This window comes from Cimex lectularius, unplaced genomic scaffold (genome assembly GCF_000648675.2).
Source record: "Cimex lectularius strain Harlan isolate CLEC.00 unplaced genomic scaffold, Clec_2.1 scaffold312, whole genome shotgun sequence".
Taxonomy (NCBI): Eukaryota; Metazoa; Arthropoda; class Insecta; order Hemiptera; family Cimicidae; genus Cimex; species Cimex lectularius.
The window spans coordinates 325,059-345,319 of NW_019392856.1; the positions used below are offsets into that span (position 1 = coordinate 325,059).

The following is a 20,261-nucleotide window of genomic DNA, read 5'->3' on the forward strand; positions in this document are numbered from 1 at the left end:
AATAGGGATCGAAAGAGATAAGAAAGGAGAATGATTGAGAGACACAAGAGAAAGAGAAATATAAAGAGAGAGAGGGAGAGAGAGAGAGAGTGAAAGAGACAGACAGACAGGCAGAACAGGAATAGAGATCGAAAGAGATAAGAAAGGAGAGAAAATGAGAGACAGAAGAGAAAGAGAAAGAAAGAAAGAGAGAGACAGTCAGAACAGGAATAGAGATCGAAAGATATAAGAAAGAAGAGTAATTAAGAGACAGAAGAGAAAGAGAAATAGAAAGAGAGAGAAAGACACAATAGGAATAGAGTTCGAAAGAGATAAGAAAGGAGAGAAATTGAGAGACAGAAGAGAAAGAGAAAGAAAGAGAGTGAGAGAGAGAAAGAGTGAGGGAGAGAAAGAGACAGACAGACAGCAGAGACAACCAAGCACTTATGGTTATTTTTTTGAACGGTAATTTTGATAATGAATATCTGAAATTCTTGATGGACGAGGGTTCTGTTTTCAAAAGATTCGTCCTCTCGTTCCTCCAGGGACTTTCGGGTTGACTTCGGGTTCACCGAGGGAAAGTACAGTGAATGTGGGGCGCCACTTTTTTTCTTTGGAGGCGAAAACAGAGCTTCACGTTTTTAATCGGTCATCCAGAATTATGCAAGATTATAGTTCAGTATGGTTTAAACAAAAGTTTAGCAATTTTCAAAACCTTCTGTTGTAGGCTTTCCGGGATGATTGAAACAGACAGTTTTGTAACAGGCGATTTGACAATCGGCTAATATAGGTTTGACAGTTAGAAAGAACGGTCTCGGCACCGAGGACAAACTAGAATATTTGACTGTAATAGTAAATCATTAAACCTTATTTATAACCGCAAGCCGCAAACACTGTTATCAATAGGTCGTTAAACGCACCCGGGTTTCATTTCCTTTTTGTTATCCTCACCACACTTTGTCCACACGCTGTTCTGGGTTGTAGTATTTCCTTTTTTTTCCACATGCAAGATTATAAATAAGTCTATACGAAAAATGCTAAAATTTTAATAGTCTGATAAGAATCATCATCATCATCATCATCGTTTACAAAAATCATCGAAATTTTGTTTGGCGTGATTACTGGACATCGCCTTTATCATAAGTCGTATCTTCTATTTTATATTACTTTTAGCTAGTTAAAATAGTTGAGAACAATAAAATACTATAAAATTACGTAGTTTGAAAAATTATTTTAAATCTACACTACTCCACTCTAAATAACATTTCTGGCTAGGCATCATACTTTTTGTCTTCGAACATGTTGATAGAGATTATTGACGCACGCATAAGCACACGAATACCACACACATACATTTATGGAAACTGTAAACATTTGGGATTTTATGGCAGAGTTTATTTTCAAATTCCAACTAGGTAAAATAACATTAAAAAATTAACTTTATATTCATGATAGTTCTTTTGTAACGAAGTCGTTAAAAGCATCATCGAAAACAGTAGAATGGAAAAAAGAAAGAACAAATATAGGGCAATGTACACGGTATAACAAGAAAGATAAAAGTATATTATCCCAGATGAATAAAATCAAAACTTTAATAATGAATCTTAGTCTTGGTCGAATAATTGAGCATTATGCCAATGCTGATAGAATAAAAGATGTAGATGCAACTAGCGATGGTACGATAAGCATAATAAACCAAACATTTCATGACCTAAAACCGTAAATTTAAAAATCAGAATTTTCGTTTTCCTTTTAAAGTAGGGTTTCGTTTTTTCACCTATCACTCCATAAATTTAACAATTCATCATAATCTCACACGGTTAGGTTTATGTTAGTAGAATTCAGGCTAAAACCTGGCGCACCACGACCAATATCATTTTCTAGATCTCTTGATTAAGCTTAAGGCTTTTTCCCATTTCTCCAAGCTTTGTGAAATCCATTCTATTCTTTCTGGCAATATCTGCACTAGCCTGCTCGCCTGGTTCTACTACTGCGAGTCTACAGATATGCCTCCGGAGTTTGCAGTCTAGTCAGTAGCCCTACTATCGTTCTAGCCTAAGGCATTCTAGGTACTACAGTGTTTCTTTAATTAACTTTTTCGCATACCTCTGTCGTGGAATACGTTCCCATTGAACCGAGGTTCTTAACCCATTGACAGAAGGATAGTTTGGCGATTTGGTATGCAGCAAAAGGGTCCCGGGCTATGATCTGGGTGGACTTTATTTTGGCCAATTGGCCTCGTTGCCCACGTGCCCTGTTGCTAACAGCCTTTAGTGCTGTCCGGTCCTGTATGGCTCATCTTTTGTTAGTAATAGCCTTTTGATCTCCTTGGCAGTGTTCAATATCCACAGTCTACGCCTGAAATAAAGTGGCAAATTTCCCAATATACGAAACATAATCGGTATTAGGTGAAATCCATTTCTCTTAGTCTGCTTTATCGGTTATTTTAATTTGAAATTTCTTAACAAATCTGATTTTGAATCATGGCGTTGACAAGCATTCCCAAAACCTTATCCGTTTGTTAATTCCAAAGCTTTACTTATTCCTTTGTTGCCTTACTTGGCAAATCAAGCCTGTCCCTGCATTCGTGGTGCCTTCACGAACGGCGTCCTTTACCGAAAGCAGTCTCCTCTAGGGGGTGGTTAGCAATTCCACTTTAAACAAAACCGCGGACGGAGTGGATCCGGAAGTCCTTACGCTGGAGGAGCCCCATACTCTGGGAGTGCGTGGGAGACCAAGCTGATGCATTTCGGCCACCTTGGGAAGCCCTTTACGGTTCGATGCTTAATGCGGACCCGACCACTCGGAATGGGCAAGCGGAGAGCGAGATCCAACTTTCCCCTCGGGCTTCTACACCAAAGCTCGCGGCTGTAACACACGTCCGGGAGCGAGGGGAGGTGCGTCATCTCTCATCTTGAGAATCAAAACGTCCGGTATGGCTAGGTACGGACGTTAAAGATCCTCATTGTCCTTTTCAGGACGACCGAGTATTTGGGAACCTTATGTCCCTGCATTCGTTTGTGAATTATGTCTCTACCTTCTCCCTGGATGGATATAGTAATTATAGAGTAAGGAGAATAGGAATCTCCTAGGAGATTATATGACAGCAGTGGGTTCTCATTGCTCCAGTAATGNAAACCGCGGACGGAGTGGATCCGGAAGTCCTTACGCTGGAGGAGCCCCATTGCAGGAGACCAAGCTGATGCATTTCGGCCACCTTGGGAAGCCCTTTACGCGCGGCATACGGTTCGATGCTTAATGCGGACCCGACCACTCGGAATGGGCAAGCGGAGAGCGAGATCCAACTTTGCCCCTCGGGCTTCTACACCATAGCTCGCGGCTGTAACACACGTCCGGGAGCGAGGGGAGGTGCGTCACCTCTCATCTTGAGAATCAAAACGTCCGGTATGGCTAGGTACGGACGTTAAAGATTCTCATTGTCCTTTTCAGGACGACCGAGTATTTGGGAACCATATGTCCCTGCATTCGTCTGTGAATTATGCCTCTACCTTCTCCCTGGATGGATATAGTAATTATAGATTAAGGAGGATAGGAATCTCCTAGGAGATTATATGACAGCAGTGGGTTCTCATTGCTCCAGTAATGCAGCTAGTCTCTGGGTAGTACTAAGAATTGTGACCTGTAATGTATTCGTACACCAAACCACTGATCCGTAGGTTATAGTGGGTCTAACAAGCGTAAACCATAGGGGCACCTTTGGATTAATTCCTTTTGGTGTTAGTTATAGAAAGTGTGCTATTTCGTAAACTATTTTGTGGTTAGGCTTTGGCTTCCACGAAGTGTTAACTGCTTAGGAAGCTTTATCAGAAAGGAATATAAAATTAGATAGATAAAGGAAGGATGTGAAAGACGATGATCAAGGCAGGATAAATACTACTTTATCAAAAAATCAATATCAAGGCACATATAATCTAGTACCTCTGTCTTTTTACTTAAATTTAGCATTAAAAATGTTCATTAATTAACGAGAACTCGCAAAAACAATGAATAACCTAAGTTAGCTGATAAAATTGTCGAACAGCCAAAACATATTTACCACGATATATTTTAAATATGTTGTGAATTGATTGTAATTATTAATAATTTTGAATCTGAATTTTCGATTCGTTTTTTGTTTTGAGGCTAATGTGCAACAATGATATTGCAATAAATTAATGTAATCATTTAATAAAAATTTGACTTTTATAAACATAAACACGTGTTTGTTAATGAGAAGTAAACAGCTTCCACCTTTTAGGAGATCGACCGCACAGTCTGATCGGGCGAGAAAGCGAACACCATATTTTTTCGGAAGTGAAAGGATTTCTCCAAAGAATCCAAACATTTCTAAAAGAAAGAAAAAAAGAAGAGTTGTGAGACAACCGCACCCGGCAATTACAAAGTTTCGATTACAATCGGCAAATTCAATTTTGCCCTGATTGATTATAGAACGAGCAGGAAACGCCGCGTGGTTTTAATTTTGTTTCGGCCTATTTGAGTTAGGCCGCTTCATTTTGTGCCTCTTGTTTATCCGTTTTAAATCGTATCAAAAAAGAGCCCGAAATAGCGCGAGAAAGTTTTAAAATAGGTTTAACAAGGAAGAGGAACGGCTCACGATCCGTCCGAGTATATCACAGCCTGGGACCTTTTATCTCGACCCAAATCAGTGATACTCGTTGTTGGGAGGACTTTATGTAAGCACGCACAGAGTCCTAACGAGTGACTTTCAGTTTTTTCTTTTATTGCCTTTAATTTTTAATGAAACAACGCTAACCGTCACTTGATCCCTAACAAACCTGGGCTGAAATTTTACCAGCTTTGTAAAACAATTTAATTATTAATAAACCTTGATATTCCAATAAAACGTATTACACTTTATTTTTTAATGATTAAGATCGTGACATGCGGTGTGGTGTGACGTAGGTTTTAGAAAAACTTTTTTCTTTATCGTGCCAACGTTTCGATCGTTATTGAGATCATCTTCAGGGCCTGGGATTTATAAACATGCCTTAAATTTTACAAATACATGTAGGATGTTAAAAAAAAATTTCGTTAGTTTAATAATTTTATTCTAAATTATATTCTAAATTTGTATTTTTGCTATTACAGATGGAATAATTGCTAAAGGCTCTGCATCAATTACAAGAGTGCCGGTAGATGAAGGTAATAACACTTACTTTATTACTATTTAATTATAATATTTAAATATAATTAAATTACGAAGTATTTAAAATTAATATTATTGTGAGATTTTTTATTACATTTACTTTTTATTTACAACTACAAATATTGTACTAAGTAAATGGAGCAGACCTTGGCGTATAAAGCTTAGTGAAAGCAAAAGCTTCCAAAATTCATCCTTCGAAGCAAAACCCTTCTCCTAAAAATTGACTGCGTCCACTACCTTCGGTTCCATCTGGACTCAAGACTAACCTCGTACGAACATACACGACTAAAATGACAAGCAGTGAACAAACTTCGGACTACTCTACAGACTACCGTCACGCAAACAGTAAGTTTCAATAAAACACAAATGGAAAATATACAAGAAAATGCCAAATTCAATTTGGATGTATGGACTGGAACGGTGGAGCACCGTTAAACCTTCCATCATCCAAAGGGTACAGACATTCCAATCCTTCAGAATCATAGTCAATGCTTCTTACTACGTCTCCAACAATGACCTCAAAACCCCTTTCGTACAAAAAATAATCCAACCATCTCCAATAACCTCTCCTCTCACCCACATCGACTTGCCCTTACAATCCCAAAAAGCAAAATATTTTCTATGCCGGGTGTCTTTTTTAACACGCATCAGCAGGGTTTCCCTATTTTTTGAACAGATGCAAAAAAGTGACAAATAGTAACCACCTTTGTTTTTGCGTAGATTCCAAAACTGACGTCAATTTTTCTTTCGATGTATCGTCGTCATTTGTTTATTTCAAAATGGAATCCCAAATTTTTAATTGTTTTCTGAAACTCAAGTTTATTTCTCAACTATGGAATACTTTCAAAATTGATGGCTCTTGGATTTTTTGAAAATATTAATTTTTTAATTTTTTTAAAAATATTTATTAAATGCAAGTTTCCATTTTCTTTTGTCCTGTGAGGTCGGTAGTTAAACGTAACAATTTTTATACACAACCATATCTCATAATAAAAATGTGTGAAATTTGCGTATGTATTCGGCAGCAGAGTATTCAATTTGATCAATTTATTTGATGAAAGGTTCACAAAACAAAATTAAATTTTCGGGTTAATTTTTTTTTTAAATTTGTGGTACATTACAACTACTTTCAAGTAGGTTACATGTAACAATGAGCAAGGAAATATATACAACATTAAAAACAAGAGTAGAGTGGAGAAGATACCTATTGGTATTACTACAACGATTTTCAACCTTGCCTAAAATTTTCAATTAATTAAGGTTTTTAGTTGAGATTAAAAAAGTCAGTGTCACGAGCGGGATTCGAACCCACGACCTTGCTGACCTTACGTTGCATGATAGCTCAGGTGATAGAGGAAAGAGAGAGAGTTAGTGNAATTGTTTTCTGAAACTCAATTTTATTTCTCAACTATGGAATACTTTCAAAATTGATGGCTCTTGGATTTTTTGAAAATATTAATTTTTTAATTTTTTTTCCATTTTCTTTTGTTCTATGAGGTCGGTAGTTAAACATTATAATTTTTATACACAACCATATCTCATAATAAAAATGAGTGAAATTTGCGTACTTACATGCAAGTATTTATTCGGCAGCAGAATATTCAATTTGATCAATTTATTTGATGAAAAGTTCACAAAACAAAATGAAATTTTCGTGTTAATTTTTTTTTTAATTTGTGGTACATTACAACTACTTTCAAGTAGGTTACATGTAACAATGAGCAAGAAAATATGTACAACATTAAAAACAAGAATAGAGTGGAGAAGATGACCCACGACCTTGCTGACCTTACGTTGCACGATAGCTCAGGTGATAGAGTAGTCGAAGGTCGTGGGTTCGAATCCCGCTCGTGACACTGACTTTTTTATCTCAACTAAAAACCTTAAATAATTGAGAAATATTAATTGGTCAAGTGGACGAAAACTAATGAATTGACTTGCCTAAAATCTTAAAAGAATTGTCTGATTGATTTATAATTTGGCCTTTTTTTAAAAATAAGAATTAGAATAGTTTGTCGATCAGAAAATATAATTAAAAAAAGAAAATGAATCACCGGATAAAGAACAACTGAAAGGATAGCTTTGTCAAGTTTCGGCACGAAGTTACCCTTAACCCAAAATCGCCCAACAATAACGTCAAATTGTTTCAAAGCTTGTGATCACTTGGAGAGCAACAAATGTCGGCATTAGACACAGGACGGTGACAAAGATAGTCCTTGGCAAGTGCTTTCCGACATCATCTCGAAAGGACAAAAGCGGACGGCCTCTCTCTCCATTGTTATTGTCGAGGCAAATTAACATTTCTTGGGAAGTTATCTGTCAAATCAGACGAGTTGACGTCAAATTAAAACTGTCCCGAAGTGAATTAAAATAAAAGTTGTACAGTTGTTAATAGAACTAAGATCTAGGATGCGTCGTATGCGTTTTATATAATTACTCGCTATTTGTCTGTCTCTCTGATCTCTGCTGCTTAATTGACTGACTCTCTCTCTCTCACTCTCTTTTTGTCAATGAATCAGTTCCTCGGTTTCTCACTAACTCTCTCTCTTTCCTCTATCACCTGAGCTATCATGCAACGTAAGGTCAGCAAGGTCGTGGGTTCGAATCCCGCTCGTGACACTGACTTTTTTATCTCAACTAAAAACCTTAATTAATTGAATGTTATTAATTGGTCAAGCGGACCACGAAAAATAGTTATGTAGTTATGTGTGTTATGTTTAGTAAAAAATGTAATAACAAATTTTATCGAACCTGTTAAAATTATTAAATAAACTACACTCAAGTGCAGAAGACGTTGAAATAGCCAGAGGTAGGTAGGGAGATAGAGACACATGTATAGATAGATAGATAGATAGGGAGAGAGAGAGAGAGAGAGAGAGAGAGAGACGGACAAAAAGTATGAGAGAAAGAAGGAAACTGAAGAAACATAGAGAGATTGAAAGACCCCAAAAAATAGTATGAGAGAGGGGGAGAGAGAGAGTTATGTTCTATGTAACAGAGAGACAAACAGAACAGCAAAAAGAGAGTATCAGAGAAAGGGAAATTCTGAAGGAACAGAGACAGAGAGAGAGAGAGAGAGAGAGAGAGAGAGAGAGAGAGNTATCTTGACTTCCATCCCCTCGGGCACTAACTTCCCATTTCAACCCCACCTTTTGAATTTTCCCTCCTGTTTGCCATTTTTCAAATGTCGTGTAATCGGATTGGATTCTCCGCGACAATGAGATGGCCACGGAGAGCTTTAGTGAAGTGTACTTCATTTTAATCAATTAAATTCACTATTTTTCGGGGTCCGCTTGACCAATTAATAATATTCAATTAATTAAGGTTTTTAAGTTGAGATAAAAAAGTCAGTGTCACGAGTGTTGTTATTTTGTTGTTTTGTTGTTTTGTTATTACAATAGATTTTGCTAGGAAAAAGTTTAACCTTAAAAGCTTAAAACATTACACAAAAAGATGCCTAACGTAACAAATTTTAACGTAAATCTGGAACAATTTGAAAGTAAAAAGGAAGATTAATCAAGAATTAACGAATTAACAAGAAAAGGTAGGCTGAAGAGTGACGATCTGAATTAATACGTCATATATTGGAGTTTTTTTATTACCTTTTATATCATGTTAATTAGCTAAATTTTCTTAATTAGCTAAATTTTCTTTATAGAAACAATATTTCAAAAATATATATGGATGTTATTACCTGCGAGTGTTGTCTCCCAGATGGTTCAAAATTGTTGACAAAAAAGTTTTTTTTCTAAAGACTAATCAGTCTAATTTGTGCCAGCTTGTAAACGTTCCAATGGCCTAGTGTTGCCATACTCCAATGGAGCAGACGGTTGTTGAAAAAGTTGCCAAAGGTGCCCCAGTTGCGGACGAGCAAACAGCCACAGCCCGTGGTAATGGGTATAAAAAAAACGAAAATAGTTTTTAATGGACTGGCGTAAGATTGGGATTAAGAAATCGCTCATTAAGATTTTAATAGTTTATGACTGACTGTCCCCGGAATGAAAAACAGAGCGGATTTTATTTTCTCTCTATCTCCCCATATTTTGGACCATTACAAGTGCAGTTTCAACGGTTCCAGTGTCGAAAATTTATTGGCTTTTCGTTCCACGTTTCAACGGCCGATTGATTTTCTAAACGTGGATCGTGGAAAATTTCGCAAGCCGGTGGTTTTTTTTTAAGGGGAGAATTTAAACAATTTCTTGCAATGATATATTCATGATTCGACGCCTTGTCAAAAATAGACAGGGCTAGCCCATAATTTAATAACATTTCATTTTAAGCTTAATGAAATACTGCGAAAACTCTGTAAAAGTTCATTTTTGGACTGAAGATAATCTAGGTTTACTTCATTGTCAAAATTTGAACAAAAAAAATCTTGTTGGATATTTGTACGACACTATTTTTTGACCAAAAAAATTAAATACTGTCTTTCCGTTTCTCTGTAACACTTCTCTTTTTCTCACTCTCATTTTTTCCTTTTGTCTGTCTCTCTCTTTTACTTAACTATCGTGCTCTCAGTTTCTCATTCTATCTGTCAATCTGTCAATCTGTCCCTTACTGTCTCTCTCTCTCTCCTTCCCTTTCTCACACTCTCACTCCCTCTCTGTATATCTATGTTTATGTATCTCTCTGTCACTCTCTCTCCCTCTTCTGTCTCTCAAGCGTCATGTTGGTTGCTCTGTCTGCCTCTCTCTCTCCCTCCCAAACTCTCTTTTTGTGTCTGTCTGTTTCTCCCTTTCTTATTGACTCTCTCACTCTTACTCTCTTTTATTGGGTCCGTTTGTCTCTTTCTATATCTTACTGTTTCTCACGCTCTCTCGTTCACTCTTTTTGTCGGTCTGTCAGTTTCTCTCTGTTCCTTTCTTTTTCGGCTTCTTCTGCCTTTCTCTTTCTCTGATACACTCTTTTTGTCTGTCTGTCTATGTGACTTTCTCTTTGTTTTATTGGTCTGTCTGACTCTCTTTCTTACTATTTATCTTTCTCTCCCTTTCATTATTTTTGGCGTTCCAACAGTCTTTCTGTTCCTTCAGATTCTCCATTTCCCTCATACTCTCTTTTTGACGGAATGTCTGTTTCTCTGTTTTTTTACTTGTTTCTCTTTCTTCTTTCTTTTCTGATGCTTTAGTCTTGTCGGTTTCCACATTAGCCATGGAAATAGTTTAGCCAATAGGACAGCACTGACCAGGCATTCAAGTCTTTTTCGGATTTTACCACTTCTCTCACTCTTTATTGGAAAGAGAAAATCCATTACATAAATTCCTTCAGAAAGAAGTTCATAAATCGTTTTGATTTAAACTAAAAAGAAAAAATTTCCATATAATTACAGATCATATCAGATTAATGAAAGCCCGTTGACTAAACAGGGGGTAATTAAATTTTTACACCGGCTGATAAATTAGGTGGTGGTTGGGTTCTGACTGGTTGATGGCCCCTTTTGGACACTCAATCGTCCGATTACTTAATTCGTGTCAGTCACTTTGGCAGACTTTTCTCAAAGTCTTCTCTTCGTCGTGATAAAGTAGTATTTACTTCCCAGTTATGAAACAAGATGATACTCAACTTGGCAAAGCTGATCCTGTCAACCGATATGAGCAATGTTTTCTTACTTGTCAGCTTCTGGTAATTTATTACAATCATTTATTACGGATGGCAAATGAAAATAATGACTTCGATGATTTCCAAAGGCCGGGAGGTTATCGTGTGTTTTTGTGGAACTGAAACCATACCTAGTAAATATCAAAACTGTTCTACTTGTGTAATATATTTCTATCTATACTGTCGACAAAAAGTAACTTATAAATTGAAAGTGTGGTAAGTCCACCACTCTCTCTTTCACTTCCTTTCTCTACTTCATTCCTTCTTATATATTATCTCATTCTTTTGCCTAATTCTCTCGTTCGCAGTCTCTCTCTCTCTCTCTCTCTCTCTCTCTCTCTCTCTCTCTCTTTCTCTCTCGCCTCCTCTCTCTCACACACATCACCCTATCCCAGTATTCACTCTCTAATCTTCTTTTGTCTCAATATGAATCACCTCCTTTCTCTTGCTATTCTCTATCACTCATTCACTCAATCACAGATCATTCATCAATCATTCACACAAATCAGTTTTTGTCTGACAACCTGCATGTATATTTCTTTGTATAGATGTCTGTCCGTCTCACACTCTCTCTTTCTCGCTCTTTCTCCTTACTCCTTCTAGATTTCTAACTTTCTTTACCTATGTTTGTATTCTTTTTCACTCTCATTTCCCATTTTGGTCTGTTTTTCTCTGTCTGTCTTTTTGTCTGCCAACCTACCTGTATATTTCTCTGTATAGATGTCTGTCCTTCTCACTCTGTCTCTCTCTCTCTCTCTCCCTCACACACTCTCTTTCTCGCTCTTTCTCTTTACTTCCCTCCTTCTAGATTTCTAACTTTCTTTATCTATGTTTGTATTCTCTTTTAATCTCATTCCCCATTTTTGTCTGTTTTTCTCTGTCCGTCTTTTTGTCTGACAACCTGCCTGTATATTTCTCTGTATAGATGTCTGTCCGTCTCTCTCTCTCTCTCTCTCTCTCTTTCTCTCTCTCTCTCTTTCTTTCTTTCTCGCTCTTTCTCTTTACTTCCCTCCTTCTAGATTTCTAATTTTCTTTATCTATGTTTATATGCTCTTTCACTTACACAGTCACTCTTATTCCCCATTTTTGTCTGTCTGTTTTTCTCTGTCTGCCTATCGGTCTGTTTGTCCCCCTCTCTCCCTCTCTTTTTTTTCCATGCCAAGGAAAACAAAATGAAATATTTATAAAAAATTATATTGTCAACAAAACAATTTTTTTCTCTCTACAATATGAATTATAAGTGTAAATGTGATATCTCTTACTTTCTTTTTTCGGTCTGACAGTCTCTTTTCTCGCATACTATTTTTGTTGGTTTGTTGGTCTGTCTGTCTTTCTTTATTACTGACTCTCTCTCTTTCTCTCTCTCTCTTACACTCTTTTTTGGGTCCGTGTGTCTCTCTATTTCTTCTCTTCTCCTTTTCTTAAGCACTATATGACTACTTATTGATTGATTGTTGCCAATTTTTATCTCCCACCTTCATATTAAATGATGCTTGAATATGCGAAACAAAACAGATTGCAAACAATGAAATAATAATCGTCAACGGTTGATTTGTAATTTTGTTTAATGTCGGAACGTCACGTAAAATAATAGGATTGCCCAAGGAGAAGAACGGCTTTTGATGTAAGGCATTATTAAATGATAGAAAGCAAAAAATATCGAACATTTATGACGTTGTCTCTCCGCATGTAAGCGCATCGACATGGCATCTTTTGCAATTAACTGTGAACTCTGTGAGCTATTGTTTTCTTCTTTGAAATTGTGAAATTTCGTTTTATAACCCATTGCGACCAAGATCTCTTAAATACAACCACGAGTGGTCATTGAATAATGATAATAGTAATAAAGCATGATGTGTTAAACAAAATTGGAGTACACAGTTGAAACCCAATTGTTACATGAAGGTCGTGACTGTGTATAATAAAATAATAATATACATGTTATTATAGGACAAATATCGTATTAATTTTGAGATAAATAGAGCCACTTTGGACACAAAGCTTTGTAATAGGTCGGAATAAAAGATAATTACTCGATGAAAAAATGTTAATATCAAGTAGAAGACTTTATTTTCAAATTTAGAAAAAATTGTAAGTTGTAAAGTGACAGAACAAAACTGGAAATAATACGGATTGACCGGAAAGAGAGAGGGCAGGGATAGGAGAAACCCTGAACCGGCGACCCAGCACCACGCCTACTGTTATATGTGACTTCCTCCATTCTTGCAGAACTCAAGGACCATCCATTTCTTAAAACAAATTGTATTTGGAAAAGGCTTCCTTTCTTGAGGAGATAAAGGTAACCCTATACCGAGGACCTTCCCCGAGGGTGTAACTAAAACTAGCCATTTGGCCAACCTCAGCACAAAGGAACCTGTTGAAAAAAATGTATGCTAAGGTCTTTATTGAACTGTTTAAATTAATATTGCTAGAAAAGAAAAATCTAATAACTTTTATATTAAGTTAATTTCCTAAGTTAAATAGTTTACTCCGTGTCAATGTTTTTACAGACACGTTAAAGATCTTCAGTAAATATTTTTCTTCGTGGATGCAGGATCTAGAACCTAAACCATACTAAGATTTTTATGATTATTCGGAGGTCGTGAGATGTGGTCTGGTGTGACGTAGGTTTTAGAAAAACATCTTCTTTATCGTGCCAACGTTTCGATCTTTATTGAGATCATCTTCAGGACTAGGGATTTATAAACATTGTTTAAAATTTACAAATACATGTAGGATGTGAAAAAATGAATTTATACAATGCTAGAAATTTTAGATTAAAAAATAAATAAATAAAATGAATTTGTACAATGCTCGAAAATTTTAGATTACAAAAAAATGAATTTATACAATGGTAATGTTTATGTTAAATATTTTTAAATGGGGAGTAGAAAATGTAGCGCGTGAGCATGACAATGTCTCTCCTTTCGCTATCACTTACGACTTGAACCGTTGTGTTGAGTGTTTTGGCCTTGTCCTTCGGTTCATTTTGAGCCGGACGTTCAACAGAAAAAGAAACATTATCTTTTGGCAATGTTTGATCAGCATGCGGGCAGTCGTTGAACTGCTTAAATTGTTACCATTGAATAAAATATATCAGTGAGCTCCGAATTGTAGGAAGATCAAAAGCTAAAAACGATACAGAACAAGGCTGACAATGACAGAGAAGGTCTCCTGAAAATAGGGTTTTTATCAAAAACCAGCTTTATTAAATGACCGGATGTGGCAATAATTTTTGAACGTAATACTTAAATAAATGGAGCGCTTCTGGACTCGCCCCCGGGCGAGGTTTTTTGAATGGGGTTTTTTATTTTCAAAAAGAACAAAAGAGGCTATTGGAAACACCGTTCTTTTATATTCAAGGTTGACACCAAACTTTCATAACGTTCCCTATTAACACACAAAATTACCAAGTCACAAGACAGTCACGGAGGTGTTCCAGTTTGAACGGTATCAGACGGTTATAAAACAATAAAGGAAAATTGAAGGAAAATCAACAACATTATAAGTCATTTTCTCCATTTTCGTCTTGTATTGTCAGTTACAAAAATAATATATATAATAGAATATAATAATATAATAGATAGATGATAATAATAATAATAAACGTTGTTGAGATCGGTATATCTAACATCATGAATAAATAATACATAGAGACATTAGACAAAGAGGTAAATCTCAAAATATGGCATTGATCAACGTATATGTAGATATCAAGGATAACTTTTTTTTTTTTTTTTCAAAACGTCAAAGCACATTTTTTATTTCTATATTTCACCTGGATATCAATTTTCAATAATATGCAAAAATTTTGAAGAAAGAAAATTTATTTGAGATATGGAGTACTTGAAAATATTGTAAGTACACACACACACACACACACATAGACAGAGAGAGAGGAGAGAGAGAGAGAGAGAGAGAGAGAGAGAGAGAGAGAGAGAGAGAGTGAGAGGGAGTGAGAGAGAAATTCATATCAAGAAAATAAAACTTGCGAATTGGTACAGTAATAATCATGCTGAGCTGTTAGCAGTATGCAAGGAATTGGAATACGCATCTGATTAACAACGCCAGCTACTGTGCTCCAAGAAAGAACTTTAATAATAATCTCTGATATTAGACCGAAGCAGCCACTTCCCAGTAGTTGACAGAATAAAATGTCTTGGTGGAGCACCAGGCTTTTGGATGTAGGGTGGATTTGTAGTGGGTGACTTGCCTTTTCAATGTAGGGATGAACCGAGATCAACAAAAAGAAGACATTACCCTTGAAAAGTGGGAAGTTATGGAGTCAAGATGGAATCAACGCTAAAGTATTTTTCGAAAGAAAAAAAAACATACAGCTCTTCCACACCTTCAATTTCAAATAAGTGTTGAGATGCCATGGGAAAAATGCGTCTGGAATTTATAGGAGACGTAAACTTGGGAGTTCAGTTGCCGACTTCCTAAAAGGACGAGAGGACTGAATAGCTGCAACCCATAAATAAATGGTACTTTTAAGTTTTGGCCAATGGCTCTCTTTTCTGGACAGAAAAGAAAACTTTAAAAGTATGCTAATAAAGACAGATAGTCACATTTCTCTGGGCTTGCTTCAAAATGATTGAAATAGTACAAACGCAAACCTTCTAGGATCAAAAGAAGCTGAAGCAGCAGCAAAAGAAGCCTCGCAAGATACAGACTGCGCACCCACGCACATACAAACCTGGATTATTTACTGAGCACCGGCATAAGCTGGTAATGATTAATAGAAGTTAATCAAGAAGGAAACGACTTCATTGACACTAAGTTACCACGTTGCCTGGGTTAAAGCCCACGCGGATACAGTTGGTAATGGAGATGCACTTCATTTTGGGAAAAAAGCTTCCAGGACCGAGATGTACCAATTGGCTATATTGGGATTGCCAGCATCTCTCCTTCGCTGGCCATCCGCTAAGACAGAATTGCTTCAACCGCAAATTTCACCCTTCTTTATGCCATTCATAAAAGAATTTTTATTTATCTCAATAATTAGAAAGAACAGTTTTTTTTGCCTTATGATCTTGCATATTAGCCATGGTACAAATTCTTGTGTGTTCAAATTGGGGGTTATCGGGAAAAAAGGGCCAGAGGCGACGGTGGGAATCGAACCCACGACCGCGACGTGAGAGTCTCTCATGCTAACCACACGGCTACCGCGGTCCCCTAAAGAATAGTTTAAAAAACGTTTTTGTTTTCAATGCATTATTTCGATATTTATCATGTCTGCAATTCTATTTGTTATTGATAATTCTTATTTGGTATAAAATGAAGCGTTTAGTATCATGTCTCTTATTGAGCGGAACATGATATAAAAATACAAACAAACAAAACCAAACTCTGGTTAGGAACATAATATCACATTGCTGTCTAACCGTAAAAATGACAAAACTTTCATATGACAGAGTTAGAATAATAATTTATTAAATCCATTATATCTCGTGGTCCGATTGACCAAATAACTTCTCTCAATTAATTAATCTTTATGTAAGGTATTGATTGAAATGAAAACGTTAATGTCACTAGCAGGATTCAACCCAGCCGAAGGTCGTAGGTTCAAATCCCGCTCGTGACACTAACTTTTTCATTTCTTTCTCTTCACATATTTCATATCTTATAATTACGAATGTGTGTATTTATTAGCGAGAATATTGTTGAATGAGTCTGAATGAAAAACAGATGTCTCAACGAAGTATTCAAGTACGTCAACGTCCGGTTACCAAGATTGTAGTTATCTGTGATCTTATGAATGAGAAATGACCATTGGCGGAATATTGACTATCCTGACGGCCCCATATAAGTTTTTAATTGTAAATAGTTTGTATGTATATCTTTGCGTCAAAGAAAAAAAATATCTGAGAGAATGATGATGTTTTAGGGCATAGGTTTTCATATGAAATGATGATCGTTTAACATCGGAATTCCGAGTACATCATCTGGTATGCTGGTTTTTTGTATGAATGATATATTGTTACAAAAATTGATTTGGTGATATGCGATGCAGAGGAGAAAAATGCAGAAGATGGAAAATATGAGAGGCGACTATCGCCTTGCTCTTTGTTCGAAAAATGTTTCTTATTAAATTGTATTTATTTCATCTGTATTTCTTCTATCATTTATATATTTGTTCCTTATATTTAATCAACATACATATATATTAACTATATATTTACATAAACGTTTTCTAAACTTAATACGAAAAAATAAATTAATTAAAAAATTACGCTTAAACGCCTTTCAAAAACGTGATGTTAAAGGACGTGAGACCATATAAATTTTGTATAAGGTCATAATCTTTTGATATTTTCGAAACCGGGGTATGACTAATGGTTTAAAAGTACGTTGAAATTGTTTTATTTACAAGAACAATTAAGTGTAATTATTGTTTGAATATTTGTCGTTCAATATAACACGTATCATGTTAAAGGGACCGTATCAATTTTGTATAAGGTTGAATGTTGCAATATTTATAAACGGCTAGTGGAAAGCTAATGGGTTAAACGTTGAAAATATTTACAAAAGTAATTTAATTATCTCCTTTCAAGATATTTTTCCAATACGTCCGGTCAATGTAATTAAGACATCTTGGTCGTCTCATTGTATTTGAGAAGCCATATTAATTTTGAATCAGATATTAAAATAAACATTTTCAAAAGATTACGTGGTCTATTTTTGATTATTTTATTTTAGAAAGCCTCAAGTGAACCATTGTGACAAATCAATTAATAACGGGAGGGTATGTTTGCTCATCGACTTTCCCCTTTTTGTAAAGACTGCGGAACAATCCATCGCCTACATCAAAGGCCTAATGTACATTCACTTCCCAGTAGTGCCAGTTGACGATTAATTATGCTAATTGTTTCTTTTCAATGGCAATGTTATTTCTATCAATTTTCATCTTAAGCCGGTCAAAGACGTGATTATTTGAACGGGTATGACACAAGAATGTCCTTTTTTGGAAAATTCGTGATTCATTTGCATGAGATGAAAATAAGGAAACAGGCAGAGAAAATTACTTGAAAGAGAATTACTCGGCCAAATATGAGTATCAAACGGCACAAGAGGATGATTGCGATGATGATGAATAGTAGGAAGTGGGTTTTTTTTCCTCCAAGCACTGCAAACTTCTGCCTTGTAGTTTCCTAGTTCCTTAGTTCAGTGCAATCAACTCGATCATTCTCTTAAAATGTACTAGGTCATTGGCTGACGTTACAATTCCTTTTCATGGGTTTTCTTTGTATCAGTTGATGTCTTCATTGAGTGTTTGCTTCGAAGATGATATGGGCGGCTCTTTCTACCTCCTCATTGCATAAACTACAAATGAGTTCTTCATTGAATATACCCGTTATGTAAATTTTCCCAGTTGCCAGTGACCGGTTACCTGTCATTCCTCTGTTTAGCCTTCTTTAACGTGAGTTTCCCAAGTTTTAGCAAAAGCTTACTGAGCCTAACCCTTCTAGAGTTTATCCCCTTCTCCTTTTGCCTTCTGTGGTGGAGGTTCTGCGGTTGGATTTGTCATCTCGAGAATAACTTCAGGGTAAACACACCAAACAATGAAAATGACGCCTCTGACAGACAAAACATGCGAGAAGAGTGAGTTCTTAATGATGAATGACGCTCAGTAAGTGTCATTAGAACCAATGCAATGCACGTACAAGGGTAATCGCTCATACCAACCAGAAACGAGGCCAAAGATCTCCAGAACAGTTTTAATAGTTTCGTTACAGAGAGTAAACCATTAGAACCTATAAAAAACATAAGCGCGGGTAAACGAACTGACCAATGATAAAACTGCGTAAACAGAACTCTCTAACCGTTTGCCATAGATAAGGTTTATTTTAACATAAGCTTATTGTGTCTAGTACCTCTAGTTCTCATTGTGCCTTTTTTTTATCTATTCTGTGGTGGAAGATTCTGTGTTTTTGTTACCCCAGGAAGAGGTTCAGACGTCTTGCAGATCCTCCTCTGGCCAGGGTGCCTGCTTTTTCATCACCCCAAAATCTCTTGTGTTCCGCTACCCAAGATATCATCAGGCTGTTCTTTCCCCAAGTTTTGGAGATTTTGATGACTGAGATCTAATTTTGATGTGATTTTTTTACATGATAATGATTTAACAGCAGCTTGACTATCCGATCTTGTGAGGATTTTTCATCAGTGTAACATTTTTTAAGACAAGAGGTTAAATGCCATATAAATCTAGAAATTAAATGCAGTAGTCAATAACCCGTGATGCTGGAAAAAAAATGCAAGTTGCCTAAACGGCATCCAGTTGGATTCTTACATAAATCTTTTTTTTTTGCTTGAACGTCGGCGGATTTGCGGTGTTATGCTCCAGATGTTCGGATAGCCATCTAGCTTTTAAATCTTCCGCGGTCTAAATGGTACCAGGCCGCAGATTGCGCAGATAAGTCCCTGTGGGAAATTACATTTTAAAAACAATTTCTATTTTTTTTTTTTTTAATCCTCGTCCCCTAAGAAATAGATTAAAATATTATCGGTAAATAGTTATTAAACTTCTTTCAATTTATACGCGGCCTTCACCTCCAGTTAGAAATGGAATGCGACAGTTTCATATCCTTTCCCTTGTTTCCGGGTAAACCTCCAGCACGAAACTTCAACCTATGGAATGACAGTTTGAGATAATAGTACGTAAATATATACCGTAACAGAATTAACGGAAAAATACGTGGATTAAGTCAGACAATTCCCTGCAGACAAAACAATCACTACTCCTTCACTGGAGACGACTGGATATTAAGTTCATTACGATTTAAAAACATTAGACAATAAAATATGCTATTAGATTGTGTAAAAACATAATTTCACAAATTTCATAACACCTAGGATCATCTTAGACATTGCAACCCATCAATTGATCTTATTTCTCGTGTAATTTGAATATTTTGAAATTTTTTATTTGAAACTTGGTCCTTACAGATTATGCTCATCCTCGCTGGGGAGACTCTGAAGATGGCGAAATGTAGACTAATAAAAACCTGATCTAGATAGTAAGCAACGACCCGTACTAGGACAATAATCCTGTTTGATGGACGCGTTTCTAAAGAATCTATAGCCACCTGACACAAACATAACACTTAAGATTCCCTCTATCTTCCAGCTGTCATGTTTCAGACTTAGTGCTGTATTGAGGCCGGCACGACTATCCCATTTCGCGGTAGTTGCTTCAGTATTCAACCAATAATCAAGTCTTGCTCTCAAGAGTTCAGATTTGTTTCTCTCCTAACGCTTCTTTTTGAAGTGGCAGAAGAAAGTTTTTGTGTGAATTTGGCGTATTTACGATCATTTGGTGAGCCTCTCGTCTCTTGTCTCTTGTAAAATGACGGCATTGTTTATCAAGAAATTAAATAAAAAATATTAAGATGCTGTAAGTAATGTTATGAGACAGGGTGAGAACTTAAGTCAATGAACAGTTAGAAAAGATTGAAATAGTCATTGTTTCTAGTTTGGTCGTTACTAATTATTTTGTCTGTCTGCCAGATTCGGCTTTTCG

General features: G+C 36.2%; 1 protein-coding gene across 1 annotated transcript in view; it reads left to right on the top strand.

The window, feature by feature from the left end:
• The window catches only part of LOC106661907, a 76,575-nt gene that overhangs the window by 38,472 nt on the left and 17,842 nt on the right, over positions 1 to 20,261 (top strand). Inside the window, exon 2 of the mRNA XM_014385649.2 lies at positions 5,089 to 5,142. Within this exon, the coding sequence (XP_014241135.1) occupies positions 5,089 to 5,142 (54 nt within the window). The remainder of the gene's footprint in view (positions 1 to 5,088; positions 5,143 to 20,261) is intronic.